The sequence below is a fragment of the Fringilla coelebs genome (assembly GCF_963513975.1).
Source record: "Fringilla coelebs genome assembly, chromosome: 7".
Lineage (NCBI taxonomy): Eukaryota > Metazoa > Chordata > Aves > Passeriformes > Fringillidae > Fringilla > Fringilla coelebs.
In genome coordinates this window covers 19,546,710-19,570,789 of record NC_140035.1, presented here as the reverse complement: position 1 = coordinate 19,570,789, position 24,080 = coordinate 19,546,710, and the positions used below count along the sequence as shown (strand labels likewise).

The 24,080-nt window shown below is 37.0% G+C and overlaps 1 protein-coding gene across 4 annotated transcripts in view; it reads right to left on the bottom strand.

Moving 5' to 3' along the window:
- The window catches only part of UBR3 (ubiquitin protein ligase E3 component n-recognin 3), a 104,398-nt gene that overhangs the window by 8,945 nt on the left and 71,373 nt on the right, over positions 1-24,080 (bottom strand). For all 4 annotated transcript variants that reach the window (XM_084209585.1, XM_084209586.1, XM_084209587.1 and 1 more), the window contains 3 exons: positions 15,156-15,261; positions 8,470-8,570; positions 1,758-1,882 (listed from right to left, as the gene is read on the bottom strand). In XM_084209585.1, the coding sequence (XP_084065711.1) occupies positions 1,758-1,882; positions 8,470-8,570; positions 15,156-15,261 (332 nt within the window). The remainder of the gene's footprint in view (positions 1-1,757; positions 1,883-8,469; positions 8,571-15,155; positions 15,262-24,080) is intronic.

Sequence of the window (24,080 nt, the reverse complement as noted above, 5' to 3'; positions counted from 1 at the left end):
ACCAAATACTTCAGTACATTGTAATGTATATAATTCATCAGTGGGTTTCTTTAGTACATTTTGACATCAACTTTCATTCTCCATTTTAGATGGGGTCTTCACCTTTCATACTGAGACCACACACTTAATGTTTATGCTTATAGTCAAAGAACCAGAAGGCAACACACACTTAATTCAGCAGCTAAGACAAACCTTCCTTCTATGTTATTCCTGGAAGTTTACTCCACAGAGATTTATGGTGTACTTCCTATGACACCGTAACACACCTTGCAAAGATAATGAGGGTGAATTTGGGTTTCAAATGTACAATATCCATCTCTCATCCCTGCTGAGAAATTAAACTCTATGTTGTTTGATCATTTGACATAAATACAAAGCAAAGTTTTCAGGCCATGTTTAATGCCTGGAATACCAAACTGTAATAGATTCACTTGGCATTATCCATAAACAGAAGTTAAGTGAGGTGTCATCTGCGTAGTCATCCAAGGATTAAAATGTCAATCTTACCAGTGGAAAAGAAAAAACTAACCTGAACCATATGTTTTTAACCATTGGGGCTTAAAGAAACTTTAAAGAAAGAACTTGGGTTTCTAAATTAAAACCCAGCTTCCTTTGTGATGCATGAGGATGAGGGACAGGCTGAAGAAGAGAAGGGCAGCCAAAGGGCTGGGAGAGAGGAACAGGGAGCTGTGCGATTACCACTGGCCAATCTGAGTGCTTTAAACTGCACAATTATGTAACACCTGAGAATCACTTGAGTAAACAATGAAAAAAAAACCCCATCACTAGCAACAACCTCAAGCAAATGTCTTTTTATTTCTAAGACAATGAGATTATATTGAAAGAAGGGCTGGTTAGGGACCTAAAAAAATGAAGTACTGTCCAGTGATCCCAATGTAAAAAAAATTCTCATAGTAGCAAGGCAGCAGATAATTTGTCCTTAAGACCTTGGAATTCTGACTGACCACTACGACAAATTTAGGTTACATGTGAAAAGGCAGGTCATGCTTCTCAGTCTTTACTTCATTTTACATCTAAGGCCCAGTTGTTGATAAAGGGGTAATAGCCATTTCTTCTCCTGGTCCCAACATTTGTATCCTTTCCTTTGGTCTGACATTGACATTGTTCTGACCTTCTGGGAAAACCAATCTGTGGAGTAAAATGTTAACTGAAGGATTAAATGAATGCTGGTGCTGTGCAGAGAACTTTGTCTTTGGTGGCAACTGGCATTCCATCAGCTGAACTGAAACAGAAAGATGCATTGTCACTTTACTTGTAAATACTACCAAAAGTCAAGGAAATAATAGTGACAAATTTCCTTCTCTGTCTCTTCATCACATGAGCACTCTCGACCACATAGTGAAAGAAATTTATATAGCTAGCCACAAATAGCACAAGCAAGTTGGAAAAGTCAAGAGGGTTTTTTCTCCAAAAAGGCTGCCTGCTTTTCCTGTAGAGAAATGCATCAGATCAATGCCCATGGTTTATATAGGATGACTTCAATTTCACAGGAAGGAAAGCTGCATTTACTGATTACAATCACTGCAACAAAGTAGAGACTGAAATTATAAAGACACAGATTGTGAAACTTTTAACTCTCACCGTGTACAAAAACCTGCAGAAATTGCTCACACAGAACCAAATTACTGGATTTTGAAGCAGAAGCTAATTATTATAGGCAAAGCAGAAGTATCTATTACATTCATACTAGAAATACTTCAGCAGAATTTCATAAATGTTTTAATAAACGAACCAACCTTTTTGAGAGCTCCTGACTCTTTCCATGCCATCCTATCTTCAGCACTGCATTTAACAGAAAGTGCTGCCAAGGCTTGAGTATACAATAAAGTGAACAGCACTTTTATAATGCAGGTAAAGTGCTCTGTAAAACAAAGAAAGTATTTTTTAAACATTTGATCTTTTTAGCAAATATAATGATTACAGAGTCTCTAGTTATGGAAATGATAATTCTGAAATGAAAAGCAAGTGCTACACAAAGAACAGCCCCTCAAAACATACAAAACAACATATATTGACTGGCTTTCAGAAATGACTTGGCAGCCATAGTGAACAGAACAAGTACAGTGCAAGAAATTTTCCACTTCTCCTTACTTTCATCTTAATCCTGGTTAGCAGTGACTTCATCCTAGTGGCCTGGTGATATACAAGATTATATTTTGTCCAAAGGTTACATAAGTTAAGCTACTGATCACTCTAGATGTAAGCAAATGCATATCCTACCATCTCTTCTGGCTCCCATCAGGGGTGACACTCATACAAATATTGGAAGAATTAAATTTAAAAAAAAAATCACCACAAGAACATCTAACATATCAGTTTCTAACCCTTCACTTACAAATATGGATCCCGCCACTAAACACTTGCTGCAAAACACTCTTGAGTGAGTACCTATTTACTGGACCTCACATGCATACAGAAGGAAGGCAGAAAGCAGACTGGCATTTACTGTATTTTCAAAGATCTTTATGATTTTTTTTTTAAATATTTAGAGGACAATTATTTCCTACAGCTAGGCTGCAGGAGAAAGGTTTTGAAATTTTTTGGGGGACGTTAGCAACAGAAGCAAAATAAGACTCCCTAAAATGGAAACAGAAAAAAAAAAAAGATCATTTGCTGAAATGAAGATACTGAAGCAGTCCTTTTTTTATCTTTTTACTTTAGGGTCTATTTCCAGTCCCAAATTATCTAGTTTGTTTTTAAATCTAGGCAGATCAAAGAAGTTTCTGTCATCACTTACACCGCTCCTTAAGCATAAACATAACTAATATATATCTAAAAAAATGTAGACAAAAATGAGGGGTTTAAGAAGTCCTCTCAGGCTTTGAAGTCAAGCAAAACAATTTACATAAGCACCTCACAAAAACTGGGTTAAATTCATTCTTTCTTCCCAAAGGATTTAAATGAGTTTCATATGTGAAAATGAGGAGGCCAGGAAAATGAAACACCTTGCTTCTCCTTTCCTGCATCTAATATCAAAGCCCACTACAAGAGTATAAAATATACAGAGCTAAGACTTGAGTACATAATTAAATTTGTGAAATAACAATTGTTTGTCTATGTAACAAGTGTTTACAAATCAATGCAGACATAATTTTAAATTTTTTTTATGTCTCTGAGTATAAGCTCAGAGTATCAACTATAGCACTTTAATTTAAGCATCTAAAACATCATTTCTTATTATGTAATTTAAAATTAACTTTTCTGTATTATATTCCTATGGAGCTTGTGTTAAATGTGACAATGAATGCTCCTTTACTTCATCCCCCCCTTCCAGAGCAGGCAGCATTATAATGATACTTCCTCTTCACATTTCCCCAAGAGGAGGATTTACCAGATCCCACTAGATCTTGAGGCCATATTTTTTATCTCTGCTGAAACCTCCATTTTCTTAGCAATTCTACCCCTGAGGAATAACAGCAGGCAAGCTTGGAGGAAATTTTCTGGGACTGAAATCTATGAGATGAAACCACACACATTCAGAGAACTGTAAAAATTGCCTCTTGGGCCCGAGTTAAGAGTTTATAATCATAGCTAGAACTGAACTCAGGTGCTGAGTTCTAACCCCTCAACAGGAGATACAAGCAATACAAATCAATTTCACACTGAAAGCATGAAGGAAACCCCCTGCATGCAGAGCAGCAAAGGCACACTGCTGTCAACAGGCACCAGCCTGCCACAGCCTGCTCCATCTTGTAGCTCTGCTCCGGTGATTGCAGTGCTCAACACCGGATGTCTTTGCACATTTTAAAAAATCTGATTTTTGCTAAATAGAATTAGTCTTTGTCCCCATTCCCTCCCTTACTACTAATTGTTCCATTCACCAGAAATATGTCTATCCCATGTTATGTTTCAATTTAATGAATTCTCTTGTATTTACTTACATGTATGTGAGTCATAAATTACTATGAATTACATTTTTGAAGAATCCAGAATTGGACAAAAACTGCACACTCTCACATCTGGGACACCCTAAAGAAGTCCTGAATTCTGCCCGAACTTCATCTTTTTTTGTTTTTTCCCCTTAGGAAAATATCTCAGGAGCAGCTCAGAGGCCACCTGTTGTGTAATGAGCACCAAGACTTATTTATAGTCATAGAAACAGCCCATGGGAAACATACTGAAACATCAGTCACTGCATCAATTATCACTTCATTACTATATTATCTCCTTAAATGCCATATATTTGACAGCTGTAGGTACCTGTAATGCTACAGCTGTTGCATTCTTGTCAACTGCAAAGAGCAACTTCATTTGACTTCCTGCAGTGTGCTTGTGGGGGCTGTGTGCTGTTGTCCTGCTGCCCCCTGAGGCGGGCTGTGCTTTTGCTACATCATCTTTTCAATTTAATAATTCTAAAGCTCGCAAGTATGTGAAGTAAACCACTGAGCAAAGTTCAGCACTGAAATGCATTTAGGACTCCTGCCCCTCATCTGATAGTCTGACAGTCTGAAAGTATTATTACTATGGCTAGGCCAATCTAATCAAAACAGGCTAATCCAGAACTTTTGTACTTATTTTTGAATAATACTGAGAAATGCTCTTACTTTCCTATTTTTAAAACTTTTTGAAACCAAATAATTTCAAAGCATCTCATCCCATTATATGCATCAAGCAACAGCTTAAAAAACTACGTTTAAGTAGGAAACACTTCTAGAACTCTAATTTTAACATTAGTGCAAGAAATGTGCAGATAAATAAGCATATTACCAACATAAATCTTTCAATTTCAATATCAAATTAGATTATATACCTTATGACAGAAGGAATCCACAAAGAGAACCAAATGCAAAATTAAGGACATAGGGCCTTTTTTACTAAATTAAGAAGGGGATCTTTATATAAATAACCTTTGAAAAAATATCCTTCTTGATCAAAAGCTTGAATGCTTCTTTGAAAACAAAACTTCAGAACAAAAGAAGACAGTACTGAACTTCAGATAATCCATGAAAGGTATATTAAAGTTCCAAGATACAGATAAATATTTGAGCTTCCACACTGAAACTGGATAGTATTCAAGCTGATTACATCCATTTAGTCAAGATCCTTATCCAATAATTTTAGAAAGCGTTAGTGTTTGCCTGAAAGCTGCTTGCTGCAGTATTGCTGCACGTCATTCAAACTTTATAAAAAAAGAATCTATCAGAACATCCAGGTCAGCCTCTTGAGCAGCTGAGCCTCACCAGTATTACAGGAAAAGGCATTGAATTTAGGTTTTACAGAGCAGAGAAGAGTCCACAGAGGCTGGTCTCAACTCCCAGAAGGAACTTAGAGATTGGAACACATCCGGCACTCCCAAAGCACAGCTGTCTCCCTGCAGCCCACGTCTCAGCACTGCCAGGCTTCGCAGCAGGGCTGTGGCAGGCGCTGCTCGGCCACTGCTCAGCACCGCGCTGGCCACTGCCTGCCCCTCCTGTGCACCCACCAGCCTCAGGCTCCCTCCTGCTCACACACACCCTGCCTTTTAAACACTCTGTAGCACTATGCTACTTCTTACATCCAGTGCAATGCAGAAAACTGAAAGCTTCACTAGAAGCTACACTCTGTACTCTTAGAAATCTGTAGACAGGTTCCCAGGTCAGGTGGTGAGAAAATAAAACCTTTTACAATTGATGACAACAAGAAACAATATCCAACTTCAATTAAATGACTCCAGCATCCAAAACCTGTGTTGCAGAAAGGACTGGTGGGCGGGAGGGGGGTATTGAATTCAATTTACATTGACAGATTTAGGTTTTGATAACCACCAAGCCACCTCTTCTCCATTTCTGTACACACACCATCATTTGCTATTTCTGTAAGAAAGGAGCTGGAAGCAAAATCTTTGTTTTGTATGGAGTCCCAATTCACAACATCATGAACACTCCATCCTCTGTACAACTGCCACAGAACTGAACCAGAAAACTCCTATGTGGATTATGATGCATATAGCCCTGTACAATTTCAAAAATTTCAAACAAAATGCTAAACATTTGAAACCTTTAAAAGTTCTGCCCATGTCCTAGTGTGAAACTCACAAAAAAAAGAAGTTTCACAAATGGTTTTAGTATCCTAAACACAGTGTTTATTTTGCTTGCTACACTACACACAGGTACACGCATCAGTCTCATTCCCTTCTCTGCAAATTGGTTAATGCTTGTAAATGCTCTGACCTCCACCAAAAAGTTTTTTCTGTAGCAGTCTTCTTTCTTTCTGATAGGTTCAGATCAATTTTCTCTTCTGAATGAAGAGGCTGAACAGTAATGACATTTTTATTGCTTTAATCTATGTCAGATTGAAAAAGATACCAACACCCATCCAACAGTTAATAGGGAAGTTAATGCAATTCCCAGTCTGAATTTAAAATTAACAGTTAATAGGGAAGTTAATACAATTGCCATCTGAAGGGCAAGAGATGAGATTTTGAGTCCTCCTTAAAGAGCACTCTCTATTTTTAAAGAACACGTGGTGTAAACAAAAAGGATTGTGAGTACAAATTTGAAAAAAGATGTCATATTTGATTAAGGACACAATGCAACTTACTTAAGTCTATTGTTAAAGGAATTTACTGGAAATATCTGTCAACACAAACAGGCATCAGCCTCCTGTGTGTATCCCAGTGCACAGCCAAGTCCACAGCTCTTGCATCCCATGGCAAGGGCAAGGCAGCACAGACAATTCAGGAAGCAGTAAGGTCAAACAGAGATTTTGTTCACCCCTATCGCTGACCTTGTGCTTACCATGAGACATTTCACAAGCCACTTTACCTCAGTTATACCTCAGCCCTCTACAAAGAATTAATAATACTGAATTTGACTCTGTGACCTACACACCAATTGTAAAAGTACTAAACAAATTTGTAATGGCTTATTTTTGTGAACACCACTCTGTACCTCCAAACAAAAAATTATGAAAGGCTTTTTTTTCATTCTACTTAACCATTTTGATGAAACAAAAATTAGGAAGATAAATGGCAATTTATTTCCAATTTAATGCTTCACAGATTTGAAAAAGACACATTTATTTTCTGTCTGCCACTTGCCGTTTCCCTCTCAACTGCAACCTACAGTAAACCTAAGAGCTGCTGATATGAGGCATTTCACAGAATTCTTCACAGAATGCCTTATTATTAATTGAATGTTGTCTTTTCTAGGATAAAATATACTTTCTTAAAAGGTAGTATTCAATGCTTAGATAGTGACTACAAAGACACCACTGGTTTGTACTTTATTTTCAACACTTTTCCCTGAATTTCAGATGTTAGTCTCATTAAACTTTTACTTGCTGTTTTTATACTAGTTTGAATGAGTCCTTCCAATAGAGTTAATCTAAGTTAAACTGTAGTTTCAAAAAAAAGGTACATTTTGACAATAGTCTTCCTATGCAAAATATTTTATTCTTTTAGTATTTTCAAATTCTAATAATCTTTTAGATATACTTAATCAATAAGCATGTCCTTAACAATTGGATTTCATGATACTAAAAGTATTTTCCTATCTAAATTATTCTATTATTTTAAGTGTATTGAATTGAAAAAAACCCCACAATGTTAACGGATGCATATAGAGTCACTTTACTGAATTTAAACATTCAGTACTGAGGACTGAACACCTCTTATGAGGAAACAGTTTCTACTAAGGTGTATGCATCAAGAGCAGAACAATTCCTAAATTTACCTCTTCAAAAACTACCAAAACTCAGAAGATATCAAAACTGCCACACAGATCCCACGGGAGATATTCTGTTCATTGTCAATGAAACAGTAAAGTGATATTTGCTTTGTTTGTCCTCATTTTCATATAAAGGTACAATTACAAATAATTAAGCCAGAGACCAGACGGTCTGAACCCCTATTCTGGAACATATATTACCTAATAGCAAAAAGAACCAGGTTCAGCTGGTCCTTTTACACAGAAAAAGAAATTTCAGTTTTAAGACAGTTCTGATTTTAGTAATGAAAGATTTAATTTTTTAGTATCTATTTAAATATTTATTCATAATTATACTGTATGCTGTCTCTATTGAAATAGTTGCATTACAGCAATTATCTTCATCTATGAACTCTTACATAAAACTGCTGCAATTTAAACTCTGAAATTCAAATTAAATTACAATCTTTCAAATTTTTAGCCCTTAGGCTCTCAGTTCAACTTGAAGTATTGAGCTGTCCCTCTAAGCAAAAGATGAAGGTCAAACAAAGGACACTTTTCTTGCAGTAGAAATACTTAATAGTTTCCACTCAGCTCTTGTATCTTTAATGAATAGTTGACTGATAAGGTAAAAAGACAGGGAACACAGATAAACCTGTCAACTCCGAACAAAAACTTCTGTTCAATGCCACCTTTTGTAGATAAGGCAGAAACATTATTTTAGAATACACAGTAGATCAGCTATGATTTACCATCCTGCAAACCATCATGAAAGCAGCCTCATCTACATAATAATTTAAAAATACATATTTTTGTAACATACCTCTGTGCAATGGCTGAGGCATGGTTAAAATCTGGATAAGCAAAAGGGATGAGACATCTCTGTAAAGCACAGGAACCTCTGGCAGTTCTTCACTTACCAGCCTGGAAATAAAACCAAAAGAAAATCACTCCTGATACTATAAACCCATTTTCTTATTTTCTTTTGTATTTATTTGAAACAGAATTACACTTGATATCAAACTTACAGAAGCCTAATACCTGACAATTTGCTAACTGATCTCAATTCAAAAATTTAATGTTACTCATATAATAACTCATGAAGAAATTACCATTTGGGTAGCTGATTGTGTTGAAATGTTTCAAAACATTCAAAACTGCCCGAACTTATTATGTCTATGTAGGGAGTCAAGAAATATTCAAACAGTTGAATTGGTTTCCAAAGCATGGCATTTCACACGTATACATGTAACCAGGCCGTAACAATAAGGAATCCTCAAAACAGATTTAAAGTTACAGGGAATGCTCCTATTGGAAAACAGAGACCTTAGAAAAGCTATTGCTTTCCTTCATGTAAACAAATGAAGGCTCAAGCAGCCATGACAGGTGAGATTATGCAACCTTACACACAGGTGCAAAGAGCTGGGTGGGTTCTCTCTGCCCTTGGCAAGCAGTGGTGCCGCTGATCTGTGCTGCAGGAGCCACACTGGGAACTCCTGGTCTCACTGACCCTGAATCTCCCACGCAGAGCACTCCTCTACCAATGGCCACCAGTGCTGCAAAGGAGCCAACTGAGCTCCTGCAGTCTATGGACTGCAGAAGGCTGCCCACCTGTGGTGGTACGTGGATGCATGCATGGAATCTTTAGTGTCCTCCAACTCCTTTGGGGATTCAACCAGTTCATTATCTCTGAGGCCCATGAACATGACCCTGCTTTTGAAAAAAGGCTACGTAATTACTGATTTCCTGAAAACTCAGACATCTCTCTACAGAAGGCACTTCCAGGAGTCACCTGTGATATGAATTTTAACACACAGAAGCAATCATACAAGAGGAGGATTAAAAGAGCACTTATGGTCACATGGCTGACTGATCTTGTAAAATGAAGGGAGTGAAGACATGGTCTAACTGGTCCTTTTGAATTAATGAACCCAGACAGCTACAGAATAAACACCATCTATAACCCTTTTGCTATAATCAATCATTTAATAAAATATTGTTTCAAAGCACTGTAATATACATAAATATTAACATACCTACACACACATATATATACACATTCATGTGTGCGAGTCTCCTAAACAAAACCCAAATATTCTAAAACTTAGTATATTGAATTCCAAAGAAGACAAGGGCAGCAAAAATTTGTATCACACTGCGAAGCTTCATTTTCAAAATTATACAGGCCAGGAAGATACTCACCTCACTATGTCTCTCTAATTCTACTTTTACCTACAGCTAGTTCTACTTTATGATCTACAACACTGAATTTTAAAATAACCCTCATTGTGTAATGACTATAAAACCATGGACATCCCTTAAATTACTTCTCATCTTTAATTCTTAATTTATATATATAAACTTGGGAAAAATTTAATTTGGAATAACATTAAAAAAATCTGACTCCCTCTGGTCACATTTAGCTGAACACTTCTTTCTGACAGAGGTATCAATATTGTTTAATAGTCATGTAACAATTAGGTCAAATACGAGTTCTGTCAAAATTATATATATATGTATTCATACACAGAATACCATAATTGATTGGCATCAACATCACACATAAATGAACTCATTTGCACATGCAGGACCAACTGAATTACTTTCCTAATTTTATTCAGTTCATAAGAATTGAGAAGCAAAGCCACATTAAATGTCAGGGGTTTAGATAAGCTGCTTTTGCTTACATCAAGTACTGCAGCACATGAAGCATTTAAAAACTGCTCTGTCATTTGTTAAGAGCCTCAGAAACTTCTTCATTATGAAAATGGAACTGAAATTACAAAATGTGTTTAGAAGTGTGTTTTATGGAAATTGTCCATTCTGATAATCCCTAACGCATATATGCAAGCTTGATAAATCTGACTACAAAAACTTGTGCCACAGAAGCATTTAATAAAAAGAAAGCAAGTACAACAGCAAATAGGACCAAAGTAATACAAAATGATTCAAATGTGTAACAGTTGTATGCTGAATCAATTTTTTAAAGGGTGGGGAAAATAAACTACACAGTGCAAAATGAACATGTCCTAAAATGAAAAATGCAAATCTCAGCTTTCCCTATGGAAATGACCTCTCCTCCGGCCCAAGGGAATTGAGTTTCACCTCTCCCTGTGCCAAACCAGGGCTGCCTATCACCTGACAGCTGAGAAACTCTGCCTCTGTATTCTGCATCCTCCTCCTGGAGAGCTGTTATGCACAAGTCATTTCTTTGGGAATGGATATAGAGAAATGGGAAATTCTGTTGTACTCGCAAATACGCAGCATTTTGCTTATGGTGGTTCCTTATATTTATGCTCCCTATTCCCTCTTCTCTCAGCCAGAGACACTTAAAAGTGTTTGGTTGACGCTAACTCCAACTAATTATAAAGGTAGAAATTCAGTAAATAAAGTTCTGAGCCTCACACCTCTTTGAACTGTCTTACACAGAAAATTTGAGACACAGGGATATAGGTACACCTAAACTAAGGCTTCATCAACTAGGGCAAACTTATATTTTCTTCACAATTTGCAGGCTAAGAAGCAAAGCACACAAATCCCAGATGGCAGAGAGGTCAAACTAATACACAGCTTCTGATATTCACTGCAAGAAAGCAGAATTCTACTATTTATTCTGGCTGCACCTTAGGATATAATCACAATTTCGTATTTGCTCTTCATTGTGTCACAGCAGATTTTACAGCAGTCAGGTTCTCATTATACATTCACTGGCAGTACTAACACTGGGCATCTCCCGTTCTCTTTTACCACGGTGCCCCCAGCAGTCCCTTGTCACTCCCAAACTCATTCAATTTAAGCTTTTCAAAACATGGATGTGTTGCTTGACTTTGTTCATGCAGCCTGCCCAACCAAAAAAGATGGTGAACTACAGTGCAGGTGAAGGAAGAAACAGCCAAGAGCAAATACTCCAAAGCTGTCACTACTGTGAAAACCTATGTAGTGCAACATATGTCCTGAGAGACAGGTGTTTCAGGCAGGATTTCTGTGGCATGGAATAGAGCACATAAGTCTTGCTGCAGCATGTATAGACCACCTCTCACATAAACCTTAACTAAGCCCTGCTATCTCACCCTCCTATGCGCTCTGTCCCAGAGTTATCTTCACAAAAACTGTGGGCTTTTTCCCCATTTCACAACAGTTTCTGTGATGGAGATGTGACTTAAGAGGCTCCCACGAACAGCTGCTCAGTCCTATCCCTGAGTTGCAGTTTGTTGCACAGTATGACACCATAAACACTCTCTGAAGTGATCTAGCTTAGAATGAAACATCAGCAAAACACTGTAGAAAAAATAACCCAGCATTTCAGTTTATCATGCAGTTCCTCCCTCCAAGTGCTTCTACTGCAAAGATCCTTAATGTTTTATCAATCCATTCTTTGCTGATATATTCTGTCTGTCAAAATAGACACAAAAATTTCAGCCTTCATAGAGATTTACATTTTAAAAAACATGTATATCCTTTCATTTCCTGTTTGTTGTTCCTGAAACTGTGCCTGTTTGGACTAGTCCATTAAATTCACATCTGGGTTTAGTAATTATTGCCTCCAGCTGCTCCTTGCCTGCCCCCTGCCAGAAGCTATTATTCCCCCTTTGCACCACAATAATTGTTTATTTGATCACTATTGAAACCAGATCTGCCCCAGAAGAACAATTTGCTTAAGTACAGCCTGTGGGACCAAGTGTATATTGAATTTTGCAACACAAACTGCACAGGAGAAATAATCTACTAAACCACTCAAAGTCCACCAGACTTAGCTTCTTCTTTTTCCCCCTTATCTTCCAAACAGCTCACATTATTTAGGCCCTTTTTGATAGGCTATCTTCTTGCTCAAGAGTTCCTTATTTCTACTTAACCTTGCTGTGGCTGCTTGAGCTTCTCCCTATCTTCCCTTTCAGTTGCCATTTTCAGCTACAAGGAGATCTAAATACAATTGTAGATGACACTGGACATAAATGGTGGATTTGGGAAGAACAGTGAAGCAATTCTGTGAGACTCTTTACAAGTTACTTTGATCAGTTCTCCCAGACACAGGAAATCTAAGGCATTATTTTTGAAGAATGGCAGCTGAGTTGTAGAAAACGAAGATAAAAATTGTGGGTTCTACATCTGCGTAGTTCTATTTGTAAATATTTATGTATATTTAAAGAAAATAGCTATAATTAAATGAGAATGAGAATACAATGTAATGGGGACTCGTTTTCCACAGATTTTTGCATGTGCGTGGGGTTTTTTCCTTTCCATTTTGAAAATTATCCTTTTAAATAAATGAAGATTAAACTAGCTTCTCTGGAAAACTGTCTTCAACTCAACTAAGAATTTAAAGTGAAAATTAAATAGAAAAAGATGGCCTATTGGTTTGAAGATACTTTGCTTCTGTGACTTCCCTAAAGTTAAGTTATTTGGAATCACAGTAATATAGTCAGAAAATATAGAACTTTTTCTCTCACTGACATTTTTTTCTATAAGTCTTCACTTGAAGTCTCATGTGCAGGTCAGGCTGATGCTTTAGATGACTTGGTTAACTTCAAAGCAGCAGAATGCCATTCACATCTAAAATCTGCAATGATTATTTCTCCACCATCCTCTTAAGATTTTTCAGTTTTCAGCAGTGTGTCACCTTCTAATTGCTCTGAGTACTCTTTCCTGTACCTGAAAAAACCTGCTATTCTGTAACTCAAAAGGCTGTGTGACTCTAAGAAGTGTGCAGTCAGATCATGCACACCAATCTTATGAATGCCATCTTCAAGTCAAAATACCACTTCAGATTTCTCCAGTAAAATTACAGATACTCATTTTATGCTCCAATTTATACATGAAAAACATGTCCTCACATTGCCTCCTTTGTAGTCTTCTGATACCTGCAGACTAAGGAAGGAAAAACATTCCAAGGAGTGAGCAAAAATATTCCAGCTCAAATGCATCTGTGCATCTCACCAGTAAATTATTTCATGGCAAAATAGATGCTATTTCAGTTTTAGCTTCCTACAAACCATTTAGGACTTTGTGCCAAACCAGTATCATCAAGTCTATCATGAAATATTGAAAACCAGTGCAGAAGACACAAGAACTGTTCAAATGCATTCCCAGCATGCAAACCCTTCTGCAAAGCAAGGCATTACAGACCTACAGTACCATTAATTTCTAAGTGATTCAAAATATTGCCTAATGAAATCTAACACACTGCACTTTAGCCTTGACATGACCAATGCATGGTGAATTCCATCAGCTCTGTAGGCCCCCTCTGTTAACAGCTGCTTCCAAAGCCAGCAAGCTCCTCAAATGCCAAAATGAGCAGTCCATGATCTGTCCCACAGCCATTCTGGCCACACGATTTTAATTCTGCCACATATAACTCAGCCAACCATACACCAAATTTATTACCATGGTCCCACCGCTCAACCTGGGTCAGGGCTCAATCAGAATCACGTGAGAACAGACCCTCAAAGCAGCTTGAATGCATGCTGAACAGGTTTTCAGGTTATAAAATGCTTGATGCTTCCTTCTGCTAATAGTTTATAAAATATTCTCTTAATACAGTTTAATTACTCCAATAACCTAATGTTCATTGCAAAAAAAAAAAAAAAAAAAAAAGCCTGGGTCCAAGACAACAATAAAATCTTAAACTAGAAACAAGAACAATTGTTTTAGTAGTCTTCCCCAGTTCACAGTTAGGATTGTGGCATCACAATTCTAGATCAGTTTTTGAAATTGCATGATGCTTTCCTCCTCAGGCTCCTACAAGCACTGACAAACACACAGCTGGAGAGGCACTAAAAGGACAGTCTTTTGACATAATTGCAAGCTACAAAATGTAGAGCTTAGTATGAAGATGATGCTTAAGGTGCTAAGAGAAAAAAAGTGTTCTGTTTTCCTCTTATGAGGAAAAATCATAATCTGGTTTTAGGCAAGAAACATTTCTCCTTGTCATCGAGGTAGAATCTAAAAAGTGATGAGTCTTAAGTCAAGTAAGGAGATGAGTCCTTGCAGAACAAAGTACATGGTTTAATTTATTATCTTGTTAATCCTTGTATGTAAGGCTCATGTTTTAAAAGCAAATTCAGGTCAATAACTTGCTTAAAAATAATAAGCTTGATGAAATTTTTTAGCCTAAAATATAATTATTTCTCACATATATTAGACCTATTTACAGCTATTAATCATTACTCAACTTCCAATAAGCTACCACCTTATCTCAATGTAAATTTTGTTGAGCATCCATATTAGGAACAGCAGTGCCCTATCCACTTACCCAACACTATTTAATTTGCATGTGCTTAAGTCTGCAAGAGGTGCATTTAAACTTCAGCTCAAAACTGGTATTTGTCAGATTTTTATGTAAAACAAATTGGAAAACATATTTTTACAAATTCATACATACAATTTTTAGATGTTAATTCCACCAGCATACCTCACAGAGAATTTAAATTAAGACAAAGTTAGCCAAAGTTCCTCTGTAAGGATGTTTCTTTCACCAGGCAAAACTGATACTGGGTAAATTAAAATACTTGCTCTGAATTTTTATCCTGCGAGGGCTGGGTTAGTTTCCTCCAGGGGTTGTATGCAGAGTCTATACTGTAGAGGCGCATGTGCATGGCCAGCACGTGAAACAGCTGATCTGAAAGGGGAAGAAGACAGATTGCTGAGTATTACATATAGTGATATGAACTATTTTACATTAAATTGCCATCATGTATTTTACAAGATTCTGAGAAGCCTGTCACATCATTCCAAATAAGCTGGTACCTAAGAAGCATATTTTTATTAAGGATTGATTTATTTTTTTAAAAAGGATTTGAAAAGAAGTAAGATTTCAATAGAAGGCAGTGAGCACACACAGATATACAGTGAAATGTTTCAGAGAAATGCTGCTTAGAAAGCTTTGACCAGATCTCAGTTGTTTTGGTGATCCATGTACTTAATTACAGGCATTTTTAAAAAATCCTGTTTCATATGCTGTTATGTTGCCTCTCCAGTTTATGCTAGAAGTGGTGATTTCTTAAAAAATTATTCTTAACAGAGACTGATATACTTGTAATTTATTTACTTTTACCTGCCATTTCCTCTCTCTCACTGTTAAGTTCTGTGCACCACATATTTGAAATTTAATCTAAAATTGCTACAAGTCCTGGCCTACAGCAGGATCACTTTGGTTCTTCATCTTTAAAAGGTTTATTATTCCTTGTGCCTTCATAAGGTTATTTTGTAGGCAACTTCTGGACAAAAAAATCCCCAAACCAACAAAAGTCTGACTAAATATCAATGACACTAAAGTAGTAACTTTAAGTAGTAGTCTTTATAATGTCAGAGATTTGTCTGTACAACCTGCAGGCAGAGTTTGCTGGTATTCATAATTTCCAAACCTTCTGTACTTCCACTGTATCAAATATGTAATTTGCAAAACACTTGTAGAATTTTTCAGACAGTGGATGCATAATTACTCATGGTGATTTACTGCAGTATTTTATATTAAAATGCACATTTTATATTTAGCTATTAATCACATGATCACACAAAGACAATATCTAACCCTTCCTTCCATTAAGCCACCCAAGAAGGCAAGTACCATTTAGGTAAAGAGCATTTTCAGAAAAGTACATGCAACAAAAAGCACAGAATGGTTTGTGTTGGAAGGGACCTTTAAAGGTCATCTAGTCCAAATGCCCTGCAATGAGCAGGGATATCTTCAACTACACCAGGGACCATTCAGGATTCAGACTTCACTTTTTCAATTAATCCTTTTTTATCTTCATAGGTTTACACTGAAATAACATAATTTCCCACAATTTTGCTTACTTTTTTTCTTCCTGTCACACTATATCTTGCTATTTGTAGTCATGCTTTTCTCCTGTTCAATTTTCTAGGATCCTGCTTTCTTTCTCCCTTTCATTTTAACTTTTTCCCTTAGTATCTTAATATCATCTTTCCTCTCCACCCCTTATTCTTTCAATTGATCCCTTTGCATCCTTCTCTCTACATCTCCCTACCTCTTTGTAAAACCCACTTGCTCAACCTACACACTCACAGGTCCTCTTTTTCAAGTAGAAATAGCATCTATTAATTTATTTTCCATAAATAGACAATTACTCAGAGGTACGCAATGGCCAAAAGAGTCGCATGATGAAATCAGCTGACTGCCAGAGCCTGAGGGCTGTAATTAGCTCCTGGGGTTTGTAAAATAATTGGAGCTGTAGATGGCATCGGAATTGATAGCTGCCACCTGCTTTCTGAATAAAAAAACAGTCAATGAGGACAAAATAAGTCATCTTTTCTCCTGGCAAGAGATTCTTAGCAAAACACTGCTTTGCTGATAAAGTTGAAAATATAAAGTCTGAAAATATATTTATATTCCATCAAAATAATGAAAAAACCCTCAAGCATCATATTATTTGGAATGAAATCCATGAAAATATCCCAGCCTTCCCTCCTGCCTGTTCACTAAAATGAAGGGGTTTTTTCCCCCTCAACTGCTCCTTGCTTTAAACAGAAATGGGCAACTATAAAAAAAAAAAAAAAGAAAAAAAAATTGTTCAGGGTAATTAATTCATCCCCTGTTCCTTTAACAGCTACTCTCCAGAGCTTTTACTAATATGAAATTAAGCAGGCAAGCATCGAGCCCTGGAGAATTTATTTGTAATCTCCAAATGTGTAACATTTATAGAATGGAGACATTCCGGGGTGCCGGGATCTGCCCAGGAAAACGCCGCTCAGCAGCCATGGAAGGCAGCAGCAGCACGCTGGGGCCGCCACACAGGTCGCGCACGCTGGGGCCGCCATGAAGGCCGCACGCCGGGGTTGCCACGCGGGCCGCACACCGGGGCTGCCATGAGGGCCGCACGCTGGGGATGCCACGAGGGCCGCACGCTGGGGATGCCATGAGGGCCGCACGCTGGGGCTGCCACGAGGGCCGCACGCCGGGGCTGCCACGAAGGCCGCACGAGCTGCTCCTCGCAGCCCGGCCCTTGGGGCTCCACCTGGCCCCACCGCCCCAGAACAACTCTGGCCAAGGCACACACCGAACTTCACTTCTGCTTTGCACTAGTCACTCCAACTGCTTTACTTGCCACTTACTGTGACTACAAGCTACTGGAGAAAGCCAAGGAAAACACCAGAAGCAAGAACTGGCAACTTGATTGTGCACCAGGTGCTTGGTGCTGCAGCACGTCCTTATGCCTGAGGGGCTGGCAGAAACCTGCCTTGAGCCAAAGGTATACCTGAGGGTTTTTCCTGTGTATTTGTGGAATGCATAATTCCAAAACATAAGCATAAAAATACAGAATGTCCTCCCATTTACTTATACCCTACTTGGAACCTTTAAAATAATTGTAAGGACAGTTTGTAAACAAGTACCTGACAAAACATAACCGTAACAGTGGCCCACAAACATCAATTGTGGCCAGGCTTGTGAAGAGTGGGAAGGGAGGCCATAACCTCACAGGTATCCCGAAGCCCTCTGGCCCTCACAGTCCATCTTCCAGCCGATTCTCTCCAGGAGAGCCCCCCCTTGTAAGGGAGAAAGGCAGGACCTGGTTGCAGCTCAGTCACCAAAAGATCATTCTTAACCAATTTTTGTAGGAAGAATATTAATTTGAGAAAGTGCAGCAGCAACAAAATTTGAAAAAATTTGAATATGATCCTCCTCTTCTAATAACCTTGTAATATTTGATATCCAGATAATTTGAATAAATATAAAAATCACACAATTTGGATGCACAATATAACTCATCGCTGCAAGTCATCAGGGGCTTGGGAGAGTTCTAAAATTTAGACATTTGAGTGGGCAAGATTACTGCTGTTTTAAAACATGATCATAGACTCGAGTATTGCCTCCATTGACACGCTGCTGGCAAACTCTCAGCTTATGTCTTTGTTTTCGTAAAATACATGTAAGGCTTAAACAATGCTTCTTAGAATCATCAGGATTAGCAGTTAGAACTAGCTTTCAGTCCTATTAGCATTCCTTAATGCATTTCTAAAAATTATAAAAATAATTATTGTTATTTTGTTATTCTCACTACTGTTCTTGGTAGATTTACTTTTTGGAGTTAATCTATTAACTCCAAAAGAGAGGAGCAATAAACTCAATTGGAATCTGTGCTTTCAAAAGAGCAGCTCAATGGCTAAGACACTGTCTTTGCACTGAGACTGAAGGTGTAAGAGGAAGCATTGTAATACTGCTCCTCTCACAGCCCCCACAGATAATGGGTATTTTGCCTATATATCCACACTGCACCAGCACCTGCAGCTGCATTCTTTACTGTTTTTAATAATAAAGCAGACTCATTTTTAAAATGTTGACAAAGCTCTCAAAATATTCTACTGTTACAGCGCAAAAAGCAGACAGTTTCACAGTCCTTTTCAGTTTTAGTGTGATATGTACAGCAAAAAAGAAGACTAAATTCAAGTCATAAAAAGACAGTAATTAGATTGATGAATAGTAGAAATTCTGAAAATGCTGTGCTCAATTGACAAAAATTAGCGATTCACAAGTTGCATTCAGATTTAAGTTTTGGTCTCATAATCTTGGTTTGATCTTTACCGAACTGATCCCAAATTTCTATATAAATTTTGCTGCCTTTTTTCCTACATGTTTTTTCCGGGTCTCTTGACTGGTAAACTCTCAAATTACCAGCGTTCAAATCAGATGATGTTTTCTGTTATTCATTTTGATTCCACAATGCAGAGCAGTGTGCTGTCATAATGAAAACAAACTAAGGAATTAGCTGCCTTTGTCTTGCTTGCAACAGTCTAGATAATGTGTTTATACCCCCTCTCTTTATTTTAGGACATACACTGCTGTCCTGGAATTTTCTGTATTGATCCAGATTTCCCTTTTTACATTCCCTAAATTAGTATTCATATTTACAATGTGAAAACGTCATGAAGTGACACAGCAGATCACTCCAGGTGGAATTGAAAACATCCTTGTCTCAACTGTGAAGATCTTACCAGACCAAGGATTCTTCCCCTTTCCTCTCCTTCATAGTCTTGGGACTATCAAGAAGAATGTGGACGATAATAAAACCAGCTGCTACAACCAGATGGGACTTGTCAATAAGGAGATTGAGAAATATTTTTCTCCTGGTAGAGATTTACATAGTCCACTTAGCAACAGCAGCAAAGACCTGCTGACAACATCTTCCCATTCATCACCGATCAAGTAGACTTGAATCAGTTAAAAACCATGAAGGTCAGCAAAAGCCTATTAGGGCATTAAGACTGGATAGTCTTTACAAAATCTCTTACATCTTCTCTAAGTCTTAATTGCTGATGCAGCAGCTAATTACCCGCTATTCCAAACTCACCGGTGTATGAAATCAACTTTAGCAACAGAATTCTAACAGTACCTATCCTTGCTTCTCCCACACTATATATTAGTGGCATACCAAGTGTTTTAGAAAATACTTAAGATCATCTGCTAGTGACAAAAACTGCTTTTTCCACAAATGGGCACCAAGGATCTGCAGACCAACAGCTCCAAACTGAAAAAAACCTCCAAACCAAGCAAACAAATCCAAAAAACCATATCCTGCAACACCAAAAAGCCCAACCAACCACAGAACCCACTGTAGCAAGGCATTCCTAAACACTTATTTTATTCTCTTTATTTTCAGTGGCTGCAGAGAGCTGCATAGGACTCTACAACCATATCCACATCAGCAATTATACGAAAGAAACAGCTGCAACTCAGTCTTGCAAATCATAAAAGAATTAGGTTTTTCTCCCAACAGGAGACACTAAGTGGTTCCAAGTGTTCATACTGATAAAATGGAGACAGCCATTACTTTCAACATGGTTGAAAAATTTGATACAGAAGAATCATGATGAGAAACAATGAGTTCCTATGCTCACAAAAAGACTAAAAGCACCGATAAAGCTGATACTAACACCACAATCAAGATAAAGACTTCAAATGAATGAGAAAAAGAAAACAAAAACCAAAAAAACCAAAACAACTCCCACAAAGCAATACTGTTTCTCAACGTTTAGAGCCATTCTGGAAGTTAAAAAGGTGCTAGATGTCCTACTTAAGAAGAAATTAAACAACTCTTAAATAATTTTTTGATGTCCAGTTGTAAATAACATCCTTTCCAATTAATGCAGTTGATGGTGGAATGCCAGACTGCTATTTGTGGGAAGCACAAGGATAAGGAGCTCATTTCCAGAGAAACTGAAGCCAGAGAACAAGAGGATAAAATATTTAATCTTTACCCAAAACCCTAATCCTATCCTTCTTACAAAGGGGAAAAAGGAAAAAAAAAAAAAAAACAACAAAAAGACTAGACCGACAGAAAGAAAAGTACTATTTCAAAATTAAAACAGGAAGATTATAAATTCATTAATATGTAACTTTAAAATGTTATGGAACTGTTCATCAACTAGTGCAAGATTACCAGAGTACGAATAACAAAGAAAAACATCTCCATAAGTTAAAAAGAGGTTACAGAATCAGAGAATGCTTAGAGTTGGAATGGACCTTAAAGATCATCTACTTCCAACCCCCCCAGGCCCTGCCATATTCCCTTAGACCAAGTTGCTCAAGGCCTTATATAACAGAGAAGAAGAACTCACGATTATTCAGCCTTAATGCTGTGTTGTGACCGTGTTCGATAAATACGGAACAATGAAGACAAACAGGTCTATTACACTTTATAAAACAGAGAAATAAGACTTGTACAATTGTTCTATATAATAATTTTCCCTAAACTCAGGAGAATTTGCAAGGCCATAGCCTCTAAAATTGTAATGTAGTCCTTCAAATAGGACTTGATTTTTAAGTAAAGAATAATAGAATACTATTTGCATTTTTTGGTTGCACACACATACAAAACTTTAAGGCTTAAAATGGCAACTTTGCAGGCAAATTTTCTTCACCATTCTTCTCACACACACTTGGTCAGCGATACTAAGAGCTACATTAATCATTCTTAATTTTACTTCCCAAGAGTATCTGCCCTCATGATGCAATCTACTTAAACAGCTCTTGACCTATTTGTTGCCCCCATCTCCCCTGATGTTTGCTGCTGTAACAGCTCAACTGGGACAATATATTCCATTTTCTGCAATATCTAATCACCAAACTTCACAGTTGTTACAAGACTACTACAGAGTGGTATGCTTAATCACAAAAGAAACCCCTCAGTATGTCACACACAGAAAAAGCCAAACCAGGTTATGTTTTAGATTACTTCTGCTGAACCTGACTTGAAAGATGTTTAGAAACAAAAGCCGTTTCAATTCTGTGCAAGGAAGACTTAAACAAAACAGTACTCAAGTTCTGGATGGGGTATGGATTTTAGACACTATTCTTTCCTCACTGCAGAAGACAATGAAGAAGTTGAAGGTACATTTTAAATGAAACTTCAAAACCAGGATTGCTCTTAGAAAAGTAAATGACTAGGGAAGGATGATGAAATATACTTCAGAATATGAATCTACAGAACTGCAATTTTTATAACTTAAACACAAGGATATGGAAGGGGCAATGAAGGCAACACAATTATATAATGTTTTAGTGAAAACAAACCCTGCTATATATGTAAAGCTAACTCTTCCCCCCCTAGTCATGTCCAAACCTAAATATAATAATATTAAATGGAAATACTGTACCGGTCTGTTCTGAGAGAATCCCATTAACCTTACATTAAAAAACAAATCTATTTTAATGCAAGATTACATATGACTAGATTGTTACATAACAATTTTTTGAAGAGTCAATACAGAACATAAACAACATGTGGACATTTTAACAATGAATAGATGACATGCACCTCGCTTTGCTGCTTAACACAACAACACATTAATGTAAGTGGTGCCTTTACCTGGAAGGCCATGAATATTTCTGGAGTGCAAGATTAATATTAAGAACAACAATATGACTGACTTAGGTGTAAGTAAGAAAATTACCATTCTACCAAAACTGTGGAAAAAATCAAGTGCATTGTGGTAAGATGCTGTCCACACCCCTTTATCCGAAAAATGACTACAATCCTTTTAGCAACTGCTAAAGGAAAAAGCACTAGTACAACACACTCAAAATTACACAACAGTTTAAGAAAGGAACAGAAAAATATTATTGTAAACAAAGTGCAATGTATTCTAAGTAGAAAAAGAAAATAAAACCAATATATCTTATCAGGTTTTAAAAAATCATCAATATGCTTTTTAATCAATAAGAATATTAGTAACTTCAGATTAAACCTCTGTGTGCAAGTATTTTAAAACAGTCACATCACATCACAGGGAAAAAGATTTCTTCTCCCTAAATATATACACAATTCTGAATACAATAGGATAACAATTAATGTCCCTTCCAACCTAAGCCTCTGTGATTCTTTGAAAACAAAGCTTTTCTTACTGGGCTGTTTTACTTCTCCTACAGACAATTAATGCACAGTTTCATAGTGGATTTCCAACCAAAAAAGTATTTATTAACATTTTCTATTTTGTAAATTAACATATATTTTTAACAGCAACAGTAGATGTGATCTTAAAACTTCTCTTGAAAAAGACAATTTCTTTACTTCTCACATGTGAGAAGGATCTATAACTTTTGGTAAGTCTGGTAAGTTTAGTTTGTTTCAGTAATCTATTTTGATGAAAGGAAAACCTGTTCATTTTCTGAGACATACAGAGTCAATGGCAAAATACTAAAAAAGCTGGAAAAATAGGTAAATATGACATATGAATTTAAACAAGACTTAAATTTGTCATGCCTAGCTGAAGTATCCATCCAGCATAAGACGTAAGTGAAAATACATCCTCCATGTACCATTTCCAATTTTGTAATTCTCCAAAAAGAAATTTCTCCAGTGATTAAAGTATTTTCCATGTATTTCAAGGCTTGAGAAATCTGTATTAAAATTCCTGACAACTCTTTTCACAGACTGTCAGCAAAAGGAATGCCTTCTTGAAAAGTCAGGTCCTAAGAATATAAGAGTCTTCTTTATGCAAGAGGATGTTAGAGTGATGGTGTGCTAAGACAATGAAAAAATGAAATAATGTATTATACAAACCACCTAGTGTCAGCTATCAGGCCTTAGCTTGGTGGCATTTTTTTCCTTTCTTTTTTCTTGAAGTAACACCAAAGAACAAAAAAAACAACTTTGAGGTAGTTTCTCCCTTTGTACCAACTGATGTAGTTCAAATAGCAGCAGTGAATCTACAGAGATGTACACAAAGGAAGCTGCCCACCAATCCAGTGGTTCAAGCACTCTCTGCAAAATCATAATCTTCCAGCACTTAGTGACATTAGTTGGTGAAGCACCATCAGAAAATCTATTCCCTTTTAGAGGTATTTATCTAGCTAGCTAACTTTTAAATAGTTAAGTGTAACAAAAATTTGATGTGATGTCAAACATTTCACAGTGCTTTAAGATGTAATGGATGTCTTTTATTTCACTTTTATCTTAAAATGTAAATCACACCTAAAAACTG